At 42.0% G+C, this 18055-nt stretch overlaps 1 protein-coding gene across 1 annotated transcript; it reads right to left on the bottom strand.

Annotated features, from left to right (window-relative positions):
- Positions 1-1392: 1392 nt before the first annotated feature.
- On the bottom strand, positions 1393-18055 carry TOP3B (DNA topoisomerase III beta). The gene is given in 22 exon segments (XM_054082578.1): positions 1393-3358; positions 4227-4428; positions 4675-4775; positions 5212-5361; positions 5610-5738; positions 6521-6694; positions 7591-7737; positions 8961-9016; positions 9018-9062; positions 9303-9361; positions 9363-9407; positions 9409-9443; positions 9446-9456; positions 9767-9821; positions 9824-9858; positions 10715-10848; positions 11918-12074; positions 12487-12683; positions 13590-13664; positions 15510-15616; positions 16343-16474; positions 17783-18055. Coding segments are annotated over 22 exon segments (2598 nt in total). The 5' UTR covers positions 17853-18055; the 3' UTR covers positions 1393-2876.

Below are 18055 nucleotides of genomic sequence, written 5' to 3'. Positions count from 1 at the left end.
ACGGACAGACGGATAGTAGTGCCCTCCTGGGGCGGCGGGGCAGCGCGGAGCCCTGACCCGAGACGGGCGGACAGACGGCAGTGTCCTCCTGAGGGTGGCAGGACAACCTAGAGACCGTGTCCCAGGAGGGACAGACAGACCGACCGACAGACCGCAGTGTCCTGCTGGGGGCGGCGGAGCAGCCCAGACCCGGACAGACAGATAGACGGACGACAGTGTCCTTCTGAGGGCGGCGGGGCAGCCCGGAGCCCCTGTCCCAGGACAGACAGACAGGAGTGTCCTCCTGAGGGAAGCAGGACAGCCTAGAGCCCGGACAGACAGACAGCATTGTCCTCCTGAGGGCGGCGGGACAGCCTGAAGCCCCTGCCCCGGGACGGACAGACAAGCGGCAGCGTCCTCCTGAGGGCAGCGGGACAGGCCGGACCCGGACGGACAGGCAGACAGACGGCAGTGATCTACTGAGGGTAGCGGGACAACCCGGAGCCCCTATCCCGGGACAGATGGACGGACAGACAGCAGTGTCCTCCCGAGGGCAGTGGGACAACCCGCAGCCTGTGTCCAAGGGAGGGTGCAGCCACCTCAAACAGAGGAATTAACGTTCATTCTTTCCTCAGCCATGGGAGCCAAATCCACCACCTCTCTTAAGGGAATAACACTATTTCAAAGGTAACTTCCTAAATAATAAAAGCTTTGCCCAGAGCTGTTCCCATGGAATTTAAACTGAAAGGAGAGATATTTCTTTCTTAAGCCACATCCCTTTATTTTTCCTAATAAGAACCAAAGACACGAGACACAAAATGCTGACTGTAACGTTGGAGACCCATCTGCAGGGATTTCACCATTCCAAGAAGTTCCCTGCTCTCTCATGCCTTTTAAAACAATCCCAGGAATACACCTCTGAGTTTCAAGTAGAACCAAAGCGCTCACCACCTTCACACTCTCTCCCCAGCTCCCACAACCCCAGCGCCTGCCTCCCTCAGGCACAGGCAGTTCTGAATGTCCATTTGCAGTCACTAAAACGTCTGTGTCACAAAGTATTTTGCTGTTTGTGGTGGTGGTCACAAGGGAGTCACCGGAATCTGCCAGAACACATAAAAGGCTCCATCTAAGCACTTGAAAGTTCCCTGCACTTGATTTCCCCTGGCGCTTCTACAGCAGAGATCTCACAAGTGAAAGTTTGTAGATGGCCAAAATTCAAGCTGTGCTTGGAGAAGGAGGAAAGTGGCCGTGAAGAATGACCAGTGACAGCGCTCCTGCACTTCCAGGACCACCATCTACAGGTACCACAGAAATCCCAGCCAGCAGACAGTGACACACAGCGGCAGAAGATACCTGAGCGCACAGGTATCTTCAGAGCTGTATCCTCATGTAGCAAAGCCAGCTACAGAGGCAAGAGAGGATTTGAACAACTGAATCGATACAAGCACCCTGAAACCTGTTATAGTTTATGCCAAGATCTATGGCTCCAAAACATTGCAGTACAAAGATCTTCAAAACACAAAAAGATGTTACTCGCTCCAGGCTAAGGGAGAAGCAAAGACAGTTTGGTTTTATCAGGAAAAACATTTAATATTTACAAAAAATATAAACCAAACAAGAACTATGAAAAGAAACTTCTACCTACGGCTGGGTCTTTTAATCAATACTACTAAACCATAGTTCATGTTTGAGCTGTAACAGTATAAATGTCTATCAGAGGAACAGGCTTGGGGCTGTGGTGTTCCGTATTCTTTAGCTCAGCAAATGCACACGCTGGGCCAATTAAAACAACAGTGGGACACTGCCTTTTGTAGAGACTGGACTTTCCTTTCTGTTGCAAATAAATCACCTGCCAAGCTGCTCTCTGCGGCGTCTTGGTTGAAATGCAGGAGCCTTTGCACCATGCAAGACTGTGATGGCATTCCCCCATCGAGCCACAACTAGCACCAAGAGCGACTGCAGGCACAGATGATACAAACTGCCTTTGATCAGATGACCAGATATGACCCACTACGTGCAGGTGCAAGGAAAGGGGAATAGTATGTATTGGTGTAATTTGATATTGTAATGTGGCACCCAGTGCCACAGAGGCTGGATACAGATCCACAGAAAATCCCCTTCTTTTCATGGCAAAACTAGCCAATACCAAAATGACAATTTGGGGTGCAGACAGTACAAACCCCATCTGAGCAGGTATGCAAACAGAGGAAAAAAAACTGCCTGGGTACTCAAGCTGACCTCCAGCAGCAGGAGGAGGTGTCATTTAGCAGGGGTCCACTGACCAAAGGACACTAACTTGGCTGCACAGACCATAATTTGGGAATTGCTGCTCAATGCAGATCTTCCCCTTCACATTCATGATTCCCATTTGCTGTGCCCCTGGGCATTATTCTCTTATGCAGCAGAATGACAGATTTGAAGTAGTGCTCTTGCTATGGCAGATGTAATTTTAAAATATGACAGCTACTAATAACATATTATTTTTGAAGATTCAAAGTCAGATGAAACCAGTCTCATTCCCCACCTAAAGACCACAGCAACATAACAGTGATCTGAACTAGCACTTCTGTTCCTGGCACTTGTATCATGGACAAAGGCTCCAGAAATGATAGAAGAGGGCAATTTCATTTTCTTTCTATCAGCCACGGGTAGCAGTCTAGGTGGACTTCCAAAGTCTCCCTACTGTTTGCAAGCTCGACTTGGACCAATGAATTCCAATCAAAAGCTTAAAGGCTTTCTCAGTTGCTGACCATGCAGAAATGATGTTAAATCAAGGTACAATCTAAGGTGTTTAACTTTACCAAGAGCAGGAAAGCAGTGAAGATCAAAAATACTTAAGAATGAACTTAAAGAGAAACACATTTTTACAAGAAGTTTATTTGTCTGTTGTGTGGCCATTATACAAAGTAAGCAGCCAGAGCTGCCATTTTGTCCTTAGGTTTCTTTGGATTGAGTCTTCCTCCTGGCCTCCTGCCTTTACCTCTTCCTCGACCTTGCCTTTTTCCTTGTCCCCCGCGGTGCATGGGGTGCCTCATGGCTGCATGTTTCAGCTCCACCAGATCTTGAAACACAGGATCACAGAATATGCAGCCTGAATGCTGGGTCTCATCACCAGGGAGAGGGGATTTGGCTTTGTTAAAATCTACGTCCACAAGGGCTGCATCACACAGGTCGCAGGTCTCTGGTGACACCCGGACTTTATGAGCGTTCTCAAAGAAGTGCACAATCACATTGCATTTGTTGCACGCCATCTTCCACTTGGGACCCGACGTAGAGTCAAGAACCAGAACCCCATTCTCACATTCAACGCACTGCCCAATTCCAAGCATGCTAAGAGAATGCTGGCACGTGGGGTGGGTGCATTCATTACAGCCCATTCCTGGTGGAAGAAGAGTAACACCATACCACAGGGAACCTTTTATATCACTGCCCAGACTACCCAGCTTGCAGGAAGTGAGACACATAAGTCAAAGAAAGCTTAGGATATGATCTAAATCACTAAAGAATGGAATGACTCCCCAAATGGCAACTTGCCTTTTCACAGACTCAGAATAATTCCTTGCTCAAAAATGTTTCTATAACGGACTTTCAGAATTGCCAGACACCACCACTATAGAGTACAGGCAATTTGGACACATTACTGATGAAAGACATTTCAATTAAATATATAGCACCTAACTAACTGCTATTTTACACTTGCACTATACTCTGGTAATACAACACATTTTTAATTATAAGATGATAATAAAAAGATGCCAAAAAGCTTCTGATACTCAGAGCTTCAAAGCACTACCTTACATAAGTTTTAGTCTCACAGTTAGCAAAATAACTGCAACTTTTACTCCTTCTCACATCCTACTCCAGCATTTGAGACACCATCTATCCCAGGATTAAAACACTCAAGATCTGGTCTTAATCTACAGTCCTATCCACACCAAGCATACTTCAATTTGCAAGGTGTCAGAACCTCAATGTCTTCCTCTGCATCCCGAGTGTTACGAAGGTTACCTTCTGTGCATGCACGTAAATAAGTTTCTTAATTCTTTTATAAAGAAAAAAAGCCTATTCATAAAGGAGTTAACTAATAAATTTTGTTCAGGGAGTTTAATGTGAATTTTAGGTATCTGTAATCAAATCTGATTTACACTAAGCAACACTGATTAAAAACTACTAAAAAGCACACTCTAAAGATTGCACCTAATTTATTTCAAGTGAGATTGTTCCCTGCATGTTCACAGAATTCCTACCTTTTTTCATGTCCCTGAAGGGAGGATGGTTGTAACAGTATGGACAGAGTGGGTAGCTCTTTCCTCTGGACCCAGATGACCACAGCACCAGCTCGAAGTCATCTAAGGGGCAACGCAACTCTTTGTAGAGTTTAATTGTTCCATTCTGTGGAAGGCTGTAGGTGTCATCACAGTGAGAGCAATGCAGACGACTTGGTTTGGCCTGGAGTAGAAAACAAATCTCCTAAACAACTGTAGCGTAAATAGAACTCAAACCTTGCAGTAATTCCAACTGGGGCTGCTCTCTGCTTTGCTACCCATGGAGAAACTCCATCAGGCTTTGTTGGTTTTTTTTCAGAAATGCACTCTTGACAACCACATTTAAATCCAAATTCAATATGGAATGAGGGTTTCTACTCAATGCCCCCCAGCAAGTGCAATTTAAATTCCAACCATGTGGTGAACTCACCTGAATATACTTCATGAAACGATGGCATTTACCACAGCGGGAAAGAGGTTTACCTGTGGCAGCTAAAGGTGAAAAAGATACTTCCATCAGCTCATCCATACCTGCAAAAGAGAGAATCTCATTTATGTTAGAGTTCTAGTTTTTAAGAGGAAATGTTGCACAAAATCATCTAGATGACCTGTGAAGAAACAGCAGGAATGAAAATACTTCATTCACAACACTATTCCTTGTTTAGGAAGACTTTTTAAATAGCATTTTGCAGTGACCGTGCACAAACACACAAGGCTAGTTTGAAGTTTTTGAAAACTCCCCACAACACAATCACAAAAAAACTCAACTGAAGTAGAGTTTTGGAGCCATGATTCAGTTTATTTCCTTTTGCAGATCAACTGAATTGGACTGGCAACTTTCAGTCCTGGAACACAACTTTTCAGTAAGCCTAAATCTCTGAAAGAAACCCAATATACAAATATTTTCCACCTGCACCTTTCCAACAATTGAGTAACTGTAGGGAACTTCACACGTGAAAAGTTTTACCTGCAATAGAATCCACAAAATAGTGAAATTTCCTTTTGAAAATGTCAAGGGTGTGCTCCAGGACCTGATGATAATTCGCTTTACCCAGAGCTATTAAGTTGAGTTGCTTCTCTACAGCACTGCGGATTGTAGGAAGAACCAATTCTGCATCTAACAGAAAACCAGATATGACAACAACTGAGAAGCAGCTATAAAAAACATGTACAGGAAAGTGCCTATATGTAAACTGCCATCAAAATACAGAAACAAGTTTTAATTATTATAGTCTTTGGAATTAGTAATACTTTCCTAGATGTATTATTTCAGACAGAAATGCAACTTTGTCAGTGACAAGAGCCCTTGTCATACTGAAGGGAAAAGAAGCTAAAAGGATGGAAAGGGAAGAGTATTTAACTGACCTATTTTGTAATAGCCATGAACCAGAACAATGCCAAGGTTTGTAGGCTTCAGTCTCCGACCACTCTCCACGGTGACATAGTTTCGCTGGCAAATGTTGTTAATGTGGACTGGAATACTTGCATCGGTTCCTGCCACACAAAGGAAAATAATAAATCCATCCTGAACAAAAAAAGTTTTCATTTAATTACTCTTTTCTGACTTCTCTGGTTTTATGTCAAATTATAGTGCTCCTAAGACTGCTAAGAGTTCGGACACCTTTTTACTGTTACCCAACTTCCAGTGGATAACTTCTCTCTCTAGTAACTCTTATGCCCTTTGCAGTTCTGAGAAGTCTGAAACCTATGTTTTAACCTTAATTGTTTCATCTCTTCCAAGGAATTACTATTGGGAAGCCTCTTATTCTCACAATCACTTATCCTGGTAAACACAGTGGAGTAAGAGACTATGTTTTGACTGGGCAAATTTATGAAAATGCATGAAAGGAAATAAGTCAGATTGAAAAAGAAAACTAGTACTCTGGGAAACTAAACAGTTTGAGATCTATAGACTACAGAAGCCAGCAAAGCCAAAGTGAGATGTAAAGGAAATAATTCCTAAGCATGAGGAGGTGCATTCTTCCACACAAGTCTTTCTGACAAGAGAATGGACAAGGATGTTTTATGAAAGCACACTTCTTTGGCCAGAAACTAGGCATCAGAGTAAGAAACAGAAAGGAAAGTGGAGGAAGAGATGGTCTACCATCTGCTAAGAAGTGCTACAGGCATTGTGGTTAGAAGGGAAAAATTATCATTATGGTACCTACTCAAATGCATACTGAAATGTTATCACCAACAGAGTTCAGAGGAGCCATCCAGACTCTGCACTCTTGGTGGATGTGTTACAGGATAATCTAAGTTAGGCAAGTTCCTACCAATGCCATGCTTTTCCATCAGAGTGATAAGTTCTGCTTCTGTCAGGTAATCAGGGGGACAAGTTTGTTTTTCCACCAATTTTATTTCACCAGTTGGGAAAAGATCTCCTTTCTCACAGTGGGGAAGGCTCTCTTCTAATGGGATACTGTGCCATGGCATAATTTCTGTGAACCCTGGAGGTAAAGAAACAAACAAACAACAATAACGAGAGCTTATTTCACAGCTTTTGAAAGGCTGAGGAATACATTTATAATTTTAACATGATCCATGTTATACAGATCAAAGTTAAGAGACTGTCTGCCACACCATGCAGGAAACAGAATCATAGAATAGTCTGGGTTGGAAGGGACCTTAAAGATCATCCAGTTCCAACCCCCCTGCGATGGGCAGGAACATGTACCACTACATCAGCTTGCTCCAAGCCCCATCCAACCTGACCTTGAACACCTCCAGCCACAGCTTCCCTGGGCAACCTGTTCCAGTGCCTCATCACCCTCATCATAAGAAATATCCGAGGCTGGAAACACTGAGGAGATACACTATCACAAGGCAGCATCTCCCACTACACTGCAGACTATTTTGTGTGTGACTCGAGTCAGACTGATGTATGAAAAACAGAGGAAACACTTTCCTTGAATGAAAGCACAGTGCCAAAATGGCAGGAAATTTATTAAAAAGGAAATAAAACTAATAAGTCATATTCACGTAATCACGACTACTGGGCCAGATTACCATAAAAATCTGTGGTGTTGTTCCACTCATTTTACAGTAGCTCAATACAAAAAAAAAAATCTCCCTCTGTGTAACTTAACCCTCAAAACACACTTGCTGTCTGTAAAAAGCCTGCTCTTCACGTGGGCAAACATGCCACTGAATCTTTGAGACCACTACCTGAAAACTAAGACACTTCCTATTGTAATTGAAGTATAGAATAGAAGACAAAGATTTGGCCTCTGATCTTGATAACTTCAAAATTGCACTTGCCTCCAAAGTTTCACTTTATTATCCATTCAATGTATAAATGGGGAAAAAGTCTGTGGCAAACTACTTACTCCCTGGTTTGTCTTACCTGGTGAAGTTACCACTTTTCCGATACAGGTGAAATGTTCAGGGCCAATACTGAAAGAAATGGTGGTCTGCAGGAACTTGCAATCAGCGCTGACAGTGGCAATAAAATGCCTTGTTATATACTCATACAGTCGCCATCCATCTCCACCTGAGGACAAACAACATTGTACCCACAAAACTGAAGTCCTGCAGCTCTATGTAATATCTGCACTAAAAAGGTACCAGATTTCCACAGGTATCTCTGGAAAGAATGGTACCTGAAAGAAAATAACATTCAGCAGTCCATCCAGTTTCCCCTTCAACACGTTCTGCCTATTGAATCATCATGTCACACAGACACGAGCTGCATAGAAATGCTCTTGGACAAGGACTGCCAAGTTAACCAGCCCATCTCCAAATTTTGCAGTGTTTGAATCAGAGTATAAACTAGAAAAGACTTTTTTGCATAAAATAAGACACATATACAAAACCAGAATGATCTACTGCTTAGTGCCAATAGAGACCACACCATAATCTAAAACCTAAAATGAGATTCTAGTGGCAATGACCACACTGGTCAGCTTTAAGTCCTACAACAGATCACTATAAAATACTATTTATTGACACTAATAGAGGTGCAATTTCAATGCAAAGTTTCCTTATTTACAATCTGTGCATAGGAAATAGAATAGTCAAAAGGTTACGCTGCTATGAACAGCTTCTAATTCTTAGTCCTGTGCTTTGCATATTTCATCTTGCTGTGTATGTAAAGAAAAAATCTTCAACAGTCATTCAGTATCCCGTACAATTACTCAGAATTTTAAAGCTTTTGTTCTTCGATAAGACATTATTTCACTTGATTCATTAAAACTGGAAGTCATCAGTTTTCTATAACAATCTTAGCCATTCCCGATAAAGAATACAACGCATTCACTACACTTCCTTATAACCTTAAAATCCTTTTTTGAGGGATTACAGTGTACAGAATATCAAATGTTACATTTTAATATAAATCCCACAAACCACAGGGACTAAATTAAAATGCAGCTGAAATTTGACTTCCAAGCACAAAAATAATAAAATTTCAATACTTGGAAGCTACCACTCTAGGACAAATTTCTTCTAGCGAAAGCAGAAATTAAGTTGTCAGTTGGCTATTCCTTTTCCTCAGCAGTACTATGGCACCTAGGATAAATTATGGAACAGCAGACCAGCTCTGAACTTCACTGTCACAAGAAGTTAAAGTTAGGATAAAGATTGATTTCTCTTCACTTCCTGCTACTGAAATAATTTTATTTTCTGCTGAAACTCAGAGATTTTCAAACTGGCTCCTATACCTCCAGGAACTAATTTCCTCACATAATGTTCCAACATGACTGAATTTGTCTATACCTAATTCTGCTTCAGTTGCAGCTCTCATTGGAGTGATGGGAGGATGGTCTCCGCATCATGCCTTTCCTGGGACGATTAATGCCTTCTGACAGCAATTGCTTTTACCTGGGTGAAGGAGAGAGAGAAAAAACAGATTGGCTGACGTGGATAACAGGTCTCTCTTAGCCGGTTAGGAAGCTTCAGGTCAAATCCTGACAAAAGCTCACGATACAAACATCCATAAATAAAACAGTTACAGGTATTATTGTTTCTGAAGACCTATATGTTATCATATACCAAGTAACACATATTCACACATAGATGAGAGATGATCTGCCAGTGCAGGTTTTGCTTTGTGTACTCACAGTTTCTGCCCAGTGAGGATTATTGGCTTGTTGTCTCAAACATCCTTTCAAGTCAAAGGTTATCTGGATAATGGGTAGTTTCTGTTCGAGGGTAGCTGATATAAACCCTGAGTATAAAGACGCTCTGCTATTTGCATGCATGTTGTGGACCCCTTCCTAAGATGGGACAGAAGAAAACAAATCACCGACACATCACTGTGATTATAATTTGTTTTGCTGCATCCGACAGTATAGCTTATCAAAGCGTTTAAATTAAATCAGTTTGTTCTTTCCATTAATACTTTTTTCACCTCTTCTTACGCAAACATTTCACTTTTGACGAGCTTTCTACACCTGACCTTCCCCCAGAAGGATGTAGTACAGAGACAGAAGGGCATTAATTCCTATTGATATGTTCTTGATTATTTTGTCTGAGAAGCCAAATGTTTTGCTTTGAACTGAAAAAAATCTGAACTTTTTCACATACCTAAAGCAGCACTGGCCACTCGTAGCATTTTACCTGTGTTCAGAGCCAGTGTCTCTGCTTCACCTTCTCTTTTTTACTCACCAGATGTCTACCTAGAAAAACAGTAAAAGTTTTGAAGTCTGGTAACTGGTAAATTAATTACTTCAGTCCTGCTACAAACATGCAACGTACCTACCATTAGCTATGCTTGTCATATCTGTTTTTGTTTTCTTAAAGAACAACAATCCACCAATATATTTTTACTTCAGGAAATCTGATTGGAGATAATTATACCAGATTCTAAAGTTACAGTCCTGAAGCCCATAACTGTGAATGCGCAAGGTAGCTTATTGCGCTCTGTACTTCCATTCACCGCGGCAGCACGTACTAGCAGTGCTATAAGACTTTAGTGATTGTTCTGAGCAATGATCGTAACTATAAGGATCCTGATTTTTAAAAGCTTCTGCAGTATTTGAACCTTGATGGCTATAAGCACTTAAATCAAAACTACTGTCAAACCAGTAGTGAAACAGAACAGAATTAGAAGTTAATTGGCTATAAAAGATTGTACCATAGATGTGATTAAAATTTAACTGCAGGAATAATAGCCATATAAGTAATTAAATTCTGATTTATACAATGTCTCACGGGAAATAAGAGATATGCCTTGGAAAGATCCAAACAGTATTTCTTAGCAGGTTTAGTAATGAAGACTTCTATCACAAGTGATGATCATTTCCAAAGTCAGGTATTAAGAAGCAGCTTCTGCCGAGATGATCAGGCTAGCATAACATGAATTACAATTAAAAAAAACTCTTGCCTTTTATTCTTATTTAGACAAATTTGAATGGAGTAAAACTAGAGATTCTACATGCTTCTTTAACAAAAAAAACCCCTGCATCCCAGTATGCAGCAAATGAAATATTAAATTGTATTTTCCTTTACATGAATATGGCTCTATTGACATTTAGTAAATATTATTACCTTTGCTTCTTTTTGCCATCTTTGTTATATTCAGGAACATTTGGGCAATTTCACGATCAAAAACCCTCACTCTATCCCAATCCAACGTGAGAGAACTTTCTTTTTCAGGGTTCACCTAATGGACAAAAAAAAAAAATTAACCCCCCACAACGTCTGTTTCTGGAAGTGTGAGAATGCACGGTTGCAACAATAATCCGGTACGGAAATCCTAGTAACACGTGTAGTGGGACACAAGTGCTCCAAACACGCAGCCCAAACTCTCCTTCACAGCGGCTTTGGAGAAAGGAAGTTACTTGAGTTCTGGGGCAGAGGGGAAGGATTGGAATTATTCCTACAGTTGACTGGACTATTCTTCTTATTTTTTAGTGCTTGGGAACAGTAAAGGCTCAAATGGGCAGAAATTCACAGTTACCATTTGATTTAGAATAATCAATCATTTGTATTAAACTTGTAATTAGTCCCGTGTACAGAAGCAACCAATCTGATAGTACAAAACTCTCTGAAAGCAGGCACCAACTACTTTCTAGCACAACAAACGAGATGCATCAGAAGAGATGACAGCAAACACCAGATTTAGTCTTTTTTTTTTTTTCTCTTTCTTTTAAAATCTAAAGGGCAACTTTTTTACCATCTATCCCTTATTTGCTTAAAAAAATCTTTGTGATCACAAGCAGTAAAACCACGTTAGTTTGCTCTCAAACCCTGAACAGCAGCAAGGCTATAAAACTGTGATAAGCTGCCAAAGTATTCAGAGGACTCAACTGCCAACTAACACGAGCATTTTATTTGCTTTAAAATTCCAATAGTCAGCAATGCCAATGTTTGTTGGCAGCCTAATTAATTCTTGGATTCAAATTAACAACAGTCAGTCCAAGGACCCCAGGGAACAAAAGAAAACCATTTTAAGTAGTCTTTTTGGCTGAGTCTACACTTAGATGGTTAGCACTAAAGAACTCTTATAAGCAGCAGACAATAACCACTTCAACACAAAAGTGACATCTTGGGATCTGTTCTCAGGAGGGCAGTGACACATGTGAACTGAACGAGAACAGAGCAGTAAATCGTAGGCATCGTGAGCCTTTGTCAGCAGCTACAATTTATGAATGACTAAAACAAAAATATAAATGTATTTATTTGGTAAAAATATATGCTTGTCACATACAGACAAGTACTGTAAAACTTACTTTAGCTTGCAATACCCAGTAAGTCTCAGGCTTAAACGACTGGATTTTATCATGCCTTTCGACACAGAATCCAAGCGTTGGGGTCTGACATGGCCCAAAGGAGATGAGGGAGCTGTCTAAATTCCCATATTTCCCCTGAAAATACTTAGTCTGAAACCTAAGAGAAAGGAAAAAAAAAAAACAAACCAGGAAGAATTACATTAATACCCTCATTCCAATGAAAAGCAAAAGTTTCCATTAGCTGATACAAATATGCGTAATCACTCAGGCATTAGGAAAAAACCATTCAGAGAAATATCATCTCTTGCAGCTAATTAAATACTCCGCCTCACTGAATCCTGTTTATTCCCAAAGAAATGTGGAAGAACATCATAAAATAAGATACTACCAGAGCTGCTGACACTACTTTACCTAGCTCAAAGCCAGAATACAATCTTTTATTTCTCTGTGCATGAAGTTGTTCAGTTTGGTGCTGAGCACAACTAGCTGCTAGAGCACCAAGACATATTTTGTGAGCAGAGCAGTATTCCCAAACCTTTCATAAAACTATCTGTAATCTATGCTGTCACCTTGTAAACGCACAGCCAATTCTGAGATCCAGCTCCTGGCGGGCGTCCACTGACAGAGCTTCATTGCGATTGGGTTCTCCCAAGTGATTCATGGCATTGCAGATGTCGGTGTCAGTAATAGAACTGAATTTAGCTCTATAAATCGTCCTCTCAGTGCCTCGAGGCTTGTTCATAACAGGAAGGACAGCATCAAGAACCTAATGAAGATCAGAAGCATATTTTAAGAGTATTTTTCTCTAAAGCAAAAAAAAAAGGAACTCACTCTCCATAAAATATTTGCTGAAAATAAATTTGCATAAAATATTTTTCTTAATTCAGTAAGATATTATGTCAGCACACTAACTCATAAGGAAGAGTAGTATTTGTCTAACCACTCAAAAGAATTACCAGAGCTGGACGATTTACTTATTAAATGGCGAGTGCAGGAAGCAAAGCACTATTCTTATCAAAGTGCAAAGACATTGCCCAGTGTGGCTGCAGCACCTTTTGGTGAATGTGGGTCATTTTCTATATGGATTTATTCTATGTATTACAGTGCCCGGTTACGATATAGTGGTATGTAAAGAACCTAAAACAACAGCTTGATAAAACGTGCTTCTTTAAACAAACTTCAAAAAAAATACTCTTCATGTAGACTTCTGGGAACAGGATGTTAAAACCACAAAATCTTTGGACACCAAGGTATTAGTTCAATACCTTTTATGTGCAGAAGCCACATTCCTGTGGCAAGGCTACACTTAAAAGCAGTCTCTATGCTCAAAAGCGTCTAATGGCTTAACGAACAAAAGCTAATAAAGATCAAGTTTTATAAGGACAGCAAGATAACTACTCCAAATACAGACCAATTCTGAAAGTACTGTACCGTTCGAACATAAAGAAATCTTATATTTCATCTCAGATGAGCATCAGCTACAAAATTATTTACACCCTTTAATTGACATCTTAAGAGTTCTAAAGCATGAGTTGTTCTACCATGGCTCTCCATGGCCTTTAGAGCTTTATTTAATTTGAATTATACCGTGTATCCATAAAACAATAAACTGGTAGTATTGTACATCACAAACACATTATACTATTATAAGTCTTAAAAATTGAAATCTTACTTCAAAGCAGATATTTTCTCCTTCCTTATCACAATCCAGCCACAAGACAATACAGTCACAGCCCCTTCCCTCCACCTGTAAGAAAAGTTAGCAGTTCTTCAGTAATTCATAAAGACCTGCCTCTTCACTAGCTGTATAATTTTTGTTCCTATTTTAAAGTACCAGAGATAATCTACATGATGCAACATCCATTGGAAGAATACAGCATAAGTGACAAGAAGTCTGCAGGCACTTAAACATTGGCTGAAGAGAAGCAAGCTGTGCTTCATGGGACCAGAAGTCTGCCTGCAAAATGCTTTTCTGCAGGACCTGAAAAAAATCAGCACAGCCATACAGCAGCGAAAGTCTCCCAAACCTACTGGTCTGCGTGTGCAGCCTTGGGCACAGCCCCGTCTCCCTTCTGTGTCTTAATGTCCACATCATTTAAAAAACAACAAAACAAGAAACACTCTCCTAGTTCACAGAGATACCACCAAGCCTAAGCTGATCTGACAGATACCATAGAATCATAGAATAGTTTGGGTTGGAAGCGACCTTAAAGCCCATCCAGTTCCAACCCCCCTGCCACAGGCAGGGATACCTCCCACTGGATCAGGCTGCCCAAGGCCCATCCAAACTGGTCTTGAACACCTCCAGGGATGGGGCAGCCACAACCTCTCTGGGCAACCTGTGCCAGGGCCTCACCACTCTCATGGTGAAGAAATTCTTCCTTATGTCTAGCCTAAATCTGCCCCTCTCCAGTTCATATCCATTGCCCCTCATCCTATCACTATAAGCCTTCGTAAATAGTCTCTCCCCAGCTTTCTTGTAGCCCCTTCAGGTACTGGAAGGTCGCTATAAGGTCTCCTTGGAGCCCTGTCTTCTCCAGGTTGAACAAGCCCAACTCTCTCAGCCTGTCCTCGTATGGGAGGTGCTCCAGCTCTCAGATCATCCTTGTAGCCTTGCTCTGGACCCTGATATCAGTTTCAGACCACCTGTACTTCCCTTTCAGAAAGTATTATTTTGTAAAAGCAAACAAACCACCTCTTTCTTCTCCCCGCAGAGAGGAACACAAGAAGACGGAACAACCACCAACACGGACTCACTTTAAAGAATGCATTTGCAAGCTATGCCTGGCACTTGCTGTTAGAAGCAAAGCACACAGCCAACACCACAACTCTGAGAAGCAGGATGTTGACAGTTCAAAATCTCACAAGGCAACAACAAATTGAATTCAACAAGGCAGAGATTTCAAACAAAGAACTAGTAAAATTAATAGAATACACTTAAGCTTGACAAAAAGCTGCTTCCTGCAGGGCAGAAAATCCTTGTTTAGGAACATCCTCACCCACTTTCAACCCTAGAACTCCTCTAGCATTTTGCACAGCATGTTGCCAAATACTGCTCACTTTTGGAAAGCAGCTGAACAGGCCAACTACATCAAACACTCCCCAGCCTGCAGCATGAGCAGCAGTGTATTCAGATTGCCAGAGGAGAGGAAAGGCACAAACAAACAAATGCTCTGGCTTTACTCTCCCATACAAAACTATCTGTGGAGATGACAGACTCATTTTTCATATTAGAGGGAACATAACTGACCCACTCCAAGAATGGGAGAGGTTTATACTTCCAGTTCTTAAGTAAAGCTAGCTAATCTGTAAGGTTGTGGTTTGGTTTTTTTTCAGTCAAGGCTAATTCATAGCAAAATGCTACACTCCCCTTTCAAATTTATTAATTATTTCTATTGCTTTCCAGAATCACACAATAATTTCACTCATTTTTCTTGAAAGGATAAAAATACGTCTCGTTGCTTTCTCCAACAGATGAAGAATAGGAACAATGAATCCTCCAAGATGGAATACACTCCAGATGGAATAAGGAAAAGAATGCCAAGGGGAAAATAAAAGATATATCTCAAATAAATCTCATAAGAAAGAATACCTGTAAAAACTTCACCATGGTCAGTTTGGGATTGGCTTCTTTCTTTTCTGTTGGAGCTTTGCTAAAAAGTTCTGCTGGATCCACTTTGTCCCAGCTATTGTATTTGCCTGAAAAGCAGAAGCAAATTAAGAAGAGCTCTCAATATACATTAAAAAAACCCCACCAAACAGCCAAACAACAGCAAACATTACTTTGGAAAACACTTGGCTTTCAAGATCTGTCTCGGAAGTCACTCTGCCCTAACGCATCTTAATTTACTGTATATCAATGCATTTATTCAATTCTGTTTTTCTGAAGTAACTGCTAGTAATATTGCTTAGCAACTACATTAAACTGTACCTCTCCACTGTGTAAACAACTCAAAATTTAGTCCTCATAAAGCCTGTGAGGTCATTATCATTAGAGGAAACACAGCAGTCATGTGAGTAACACCACATTTAGTGACAGGCTTCCTCGTGCGTTATCCTTACCGCAGTAATCACTACAATGCTTTAGAGGATATCGTCTTGAACACTGCATTCCTTAATCACCTTCCATCCAAAGTACCAAAACACTTCTACAGGCTAGCAAACTGAGTTGCATATCCCCTCATTTTCCAGGGACATAATTCAGGCACAGCAAACATACGTGGCATGAGCCCAAGGTCATGAAAGAAGTCATAAGAGAACCAGAAAAAAAAGTTGAGAATTGTTGACCGCAAGGTATCTTTTCATCCTCCTGTCCTCTCCTGTTCTAACATTCTTTCTAAATTATTTCACAATGAGTATTTTCTTCTCAGAAGTCCTTTGTGGTTTTACAATCCCTGTCAGCTGAAACAGTTTATGAACAAATACCTATGAAATCCAAAGTCATGACATGACCACACACAGACGTCATCTTGAAATGGGCACTCTGTCCTACGAATGATCCCGTGTACTCGTGCACAGAGCATGCACTGTTCAGTCCCTTGCGAGAGGACATGTTTCCTGTGAACATAAGACCAAAAACACCCTATTCAAATAGGTTATTTCATGTGAAATGACAAACCCCTTTTGTTAGATCTTACAACTAGGGTCTTCCTGACAAAATTCTATGCATCAATCAAGTTTTTATTTCAGTTATTATCCCATTAGACCTTGTTTAAAAATATTTGATCTTCGATTGAACTCTCAATTACCTCCCCCATCCTTTCCCTCCCACAAAGAGACTCCTATGAAAATGCAGCCAGTTTTCTAGACCAGTCCAATTAGAATCAACTCATTCCGTTTTCTGCATGATTTAGAAAATACTTACAACAGCGTCAAACAACAGAACAGAACAACTTGCTACTCGACTAGCACTTTCCAGAGATGCTATGCACTAACATGCACTTTGGCTACATAAAGTATCAAACTCAGAATTCTTTATTCTTGAATTGAATAGACATCAGCACATAAAAATGAGCTGGACGTGCAGTGCCACAGAGTTGATTTATGAACTGCAACCTGTCCTGAGCTAGCATTCCCAGGGGGCAGCTGCCCCAGAACAGTCAAGTAACCGAGCAGGGGGTTCTCAACCTCACTTCATCGACAGCAACAGCCCGCAACCTCTGCACCCTGCCTCCGTACAACAAACAGGCATAGAAGTCAGAGAATCAGGAAAAGACCTCTTAGGTTATCAAGTCAAATCATTCCTACCTGCCATTAAACCATGTCCTTGAGCACTTCGTCTACCCGTCTTTTAAATACACACAGAGATAGTGACTCCACCACCTCCCTGGGCAGCCTCGGCCAGTGTCCAATTACCCCTTCTGTGAAAAGTCTTTTCCTGATGTCCAGTCTGAACCTCCCCTGTTGTAGCTTGAGGCCATTTCCCATTGTCCTGTCCCTTTCACTTCCGGTAAGAGGCCAGCACCCTCCCCTCTACAACCTCCCTTCAGGTAGTTGGAAGGGACCTCAAAGCCCATCCAGTTCCACCCCCTGCCATGGGCAGGGACACCTCCCACCGGACCAGGCTGCTCACACCCCATTTCCAACCTGGCCTTGAAGACTTCCAGGGACGGGGCAGCCGCAGCTTCTCTGGGCAGCCAAACATTTCTTTCTAGGATCTCACCTCAATCTCTCCTCTTTCAGCTAAAAACCCTTCTCCCTCACCCCATCCCTGCACTCCCTGATCCAGAGCCCCTCCCCAGCTCTCCCGGAGCCCCTTTCAATACTGGAAGCTGCTCTGAGGTCTCCCCGCAGCCTTCCCTTCTCCAGGCCGAACAACCCCGGCTCTTCCCCGGGCTGGGCGAGCCTAGGACGGGGCCCTCGTACCCCTGGAGAGGATTTTGGCGATGGACTGCGCCAGCGAAGGCTTCTCGGCCACCATCAGCACCGTCTTCATCTTCGCCGGAGGCGGCTCCGCTCAGGACGGACGGCTCGGGGGAAGAACAGGGGAGGACTGCGCAGGGCCGCCTCCCGAGGCCCGACTGCGAGGAGAGCCCCGAGGGGCCGCGGCGCAAGAGTGGTGGGAGAGCCGACCCGAACCGCGACCACTGCCGGGTCACGGGGCGGAAGGCGCGGAGGCGCCCCACCCACAGGCCACGC

Source organism: Cuculus canorus, chromosome 17, assembly GCF_017976375.1.
Source record: "Cuculus canorus isolate bCucCan1 chromosome 17, bCucCan1.pri, whole genome shotgun sequence".
NCBI classification, from domain to species: Eukaryota; Metazoa; Chordata; class Aves; order Cuculiformes; family Cuculidae; genus Cuculus; species Cuculus canorus.
The sequence above is the reverse complement of the archived record's forward strand: the minus strand, read 5'-3'. Positions and strand labels throughout refer to the sequence as shown.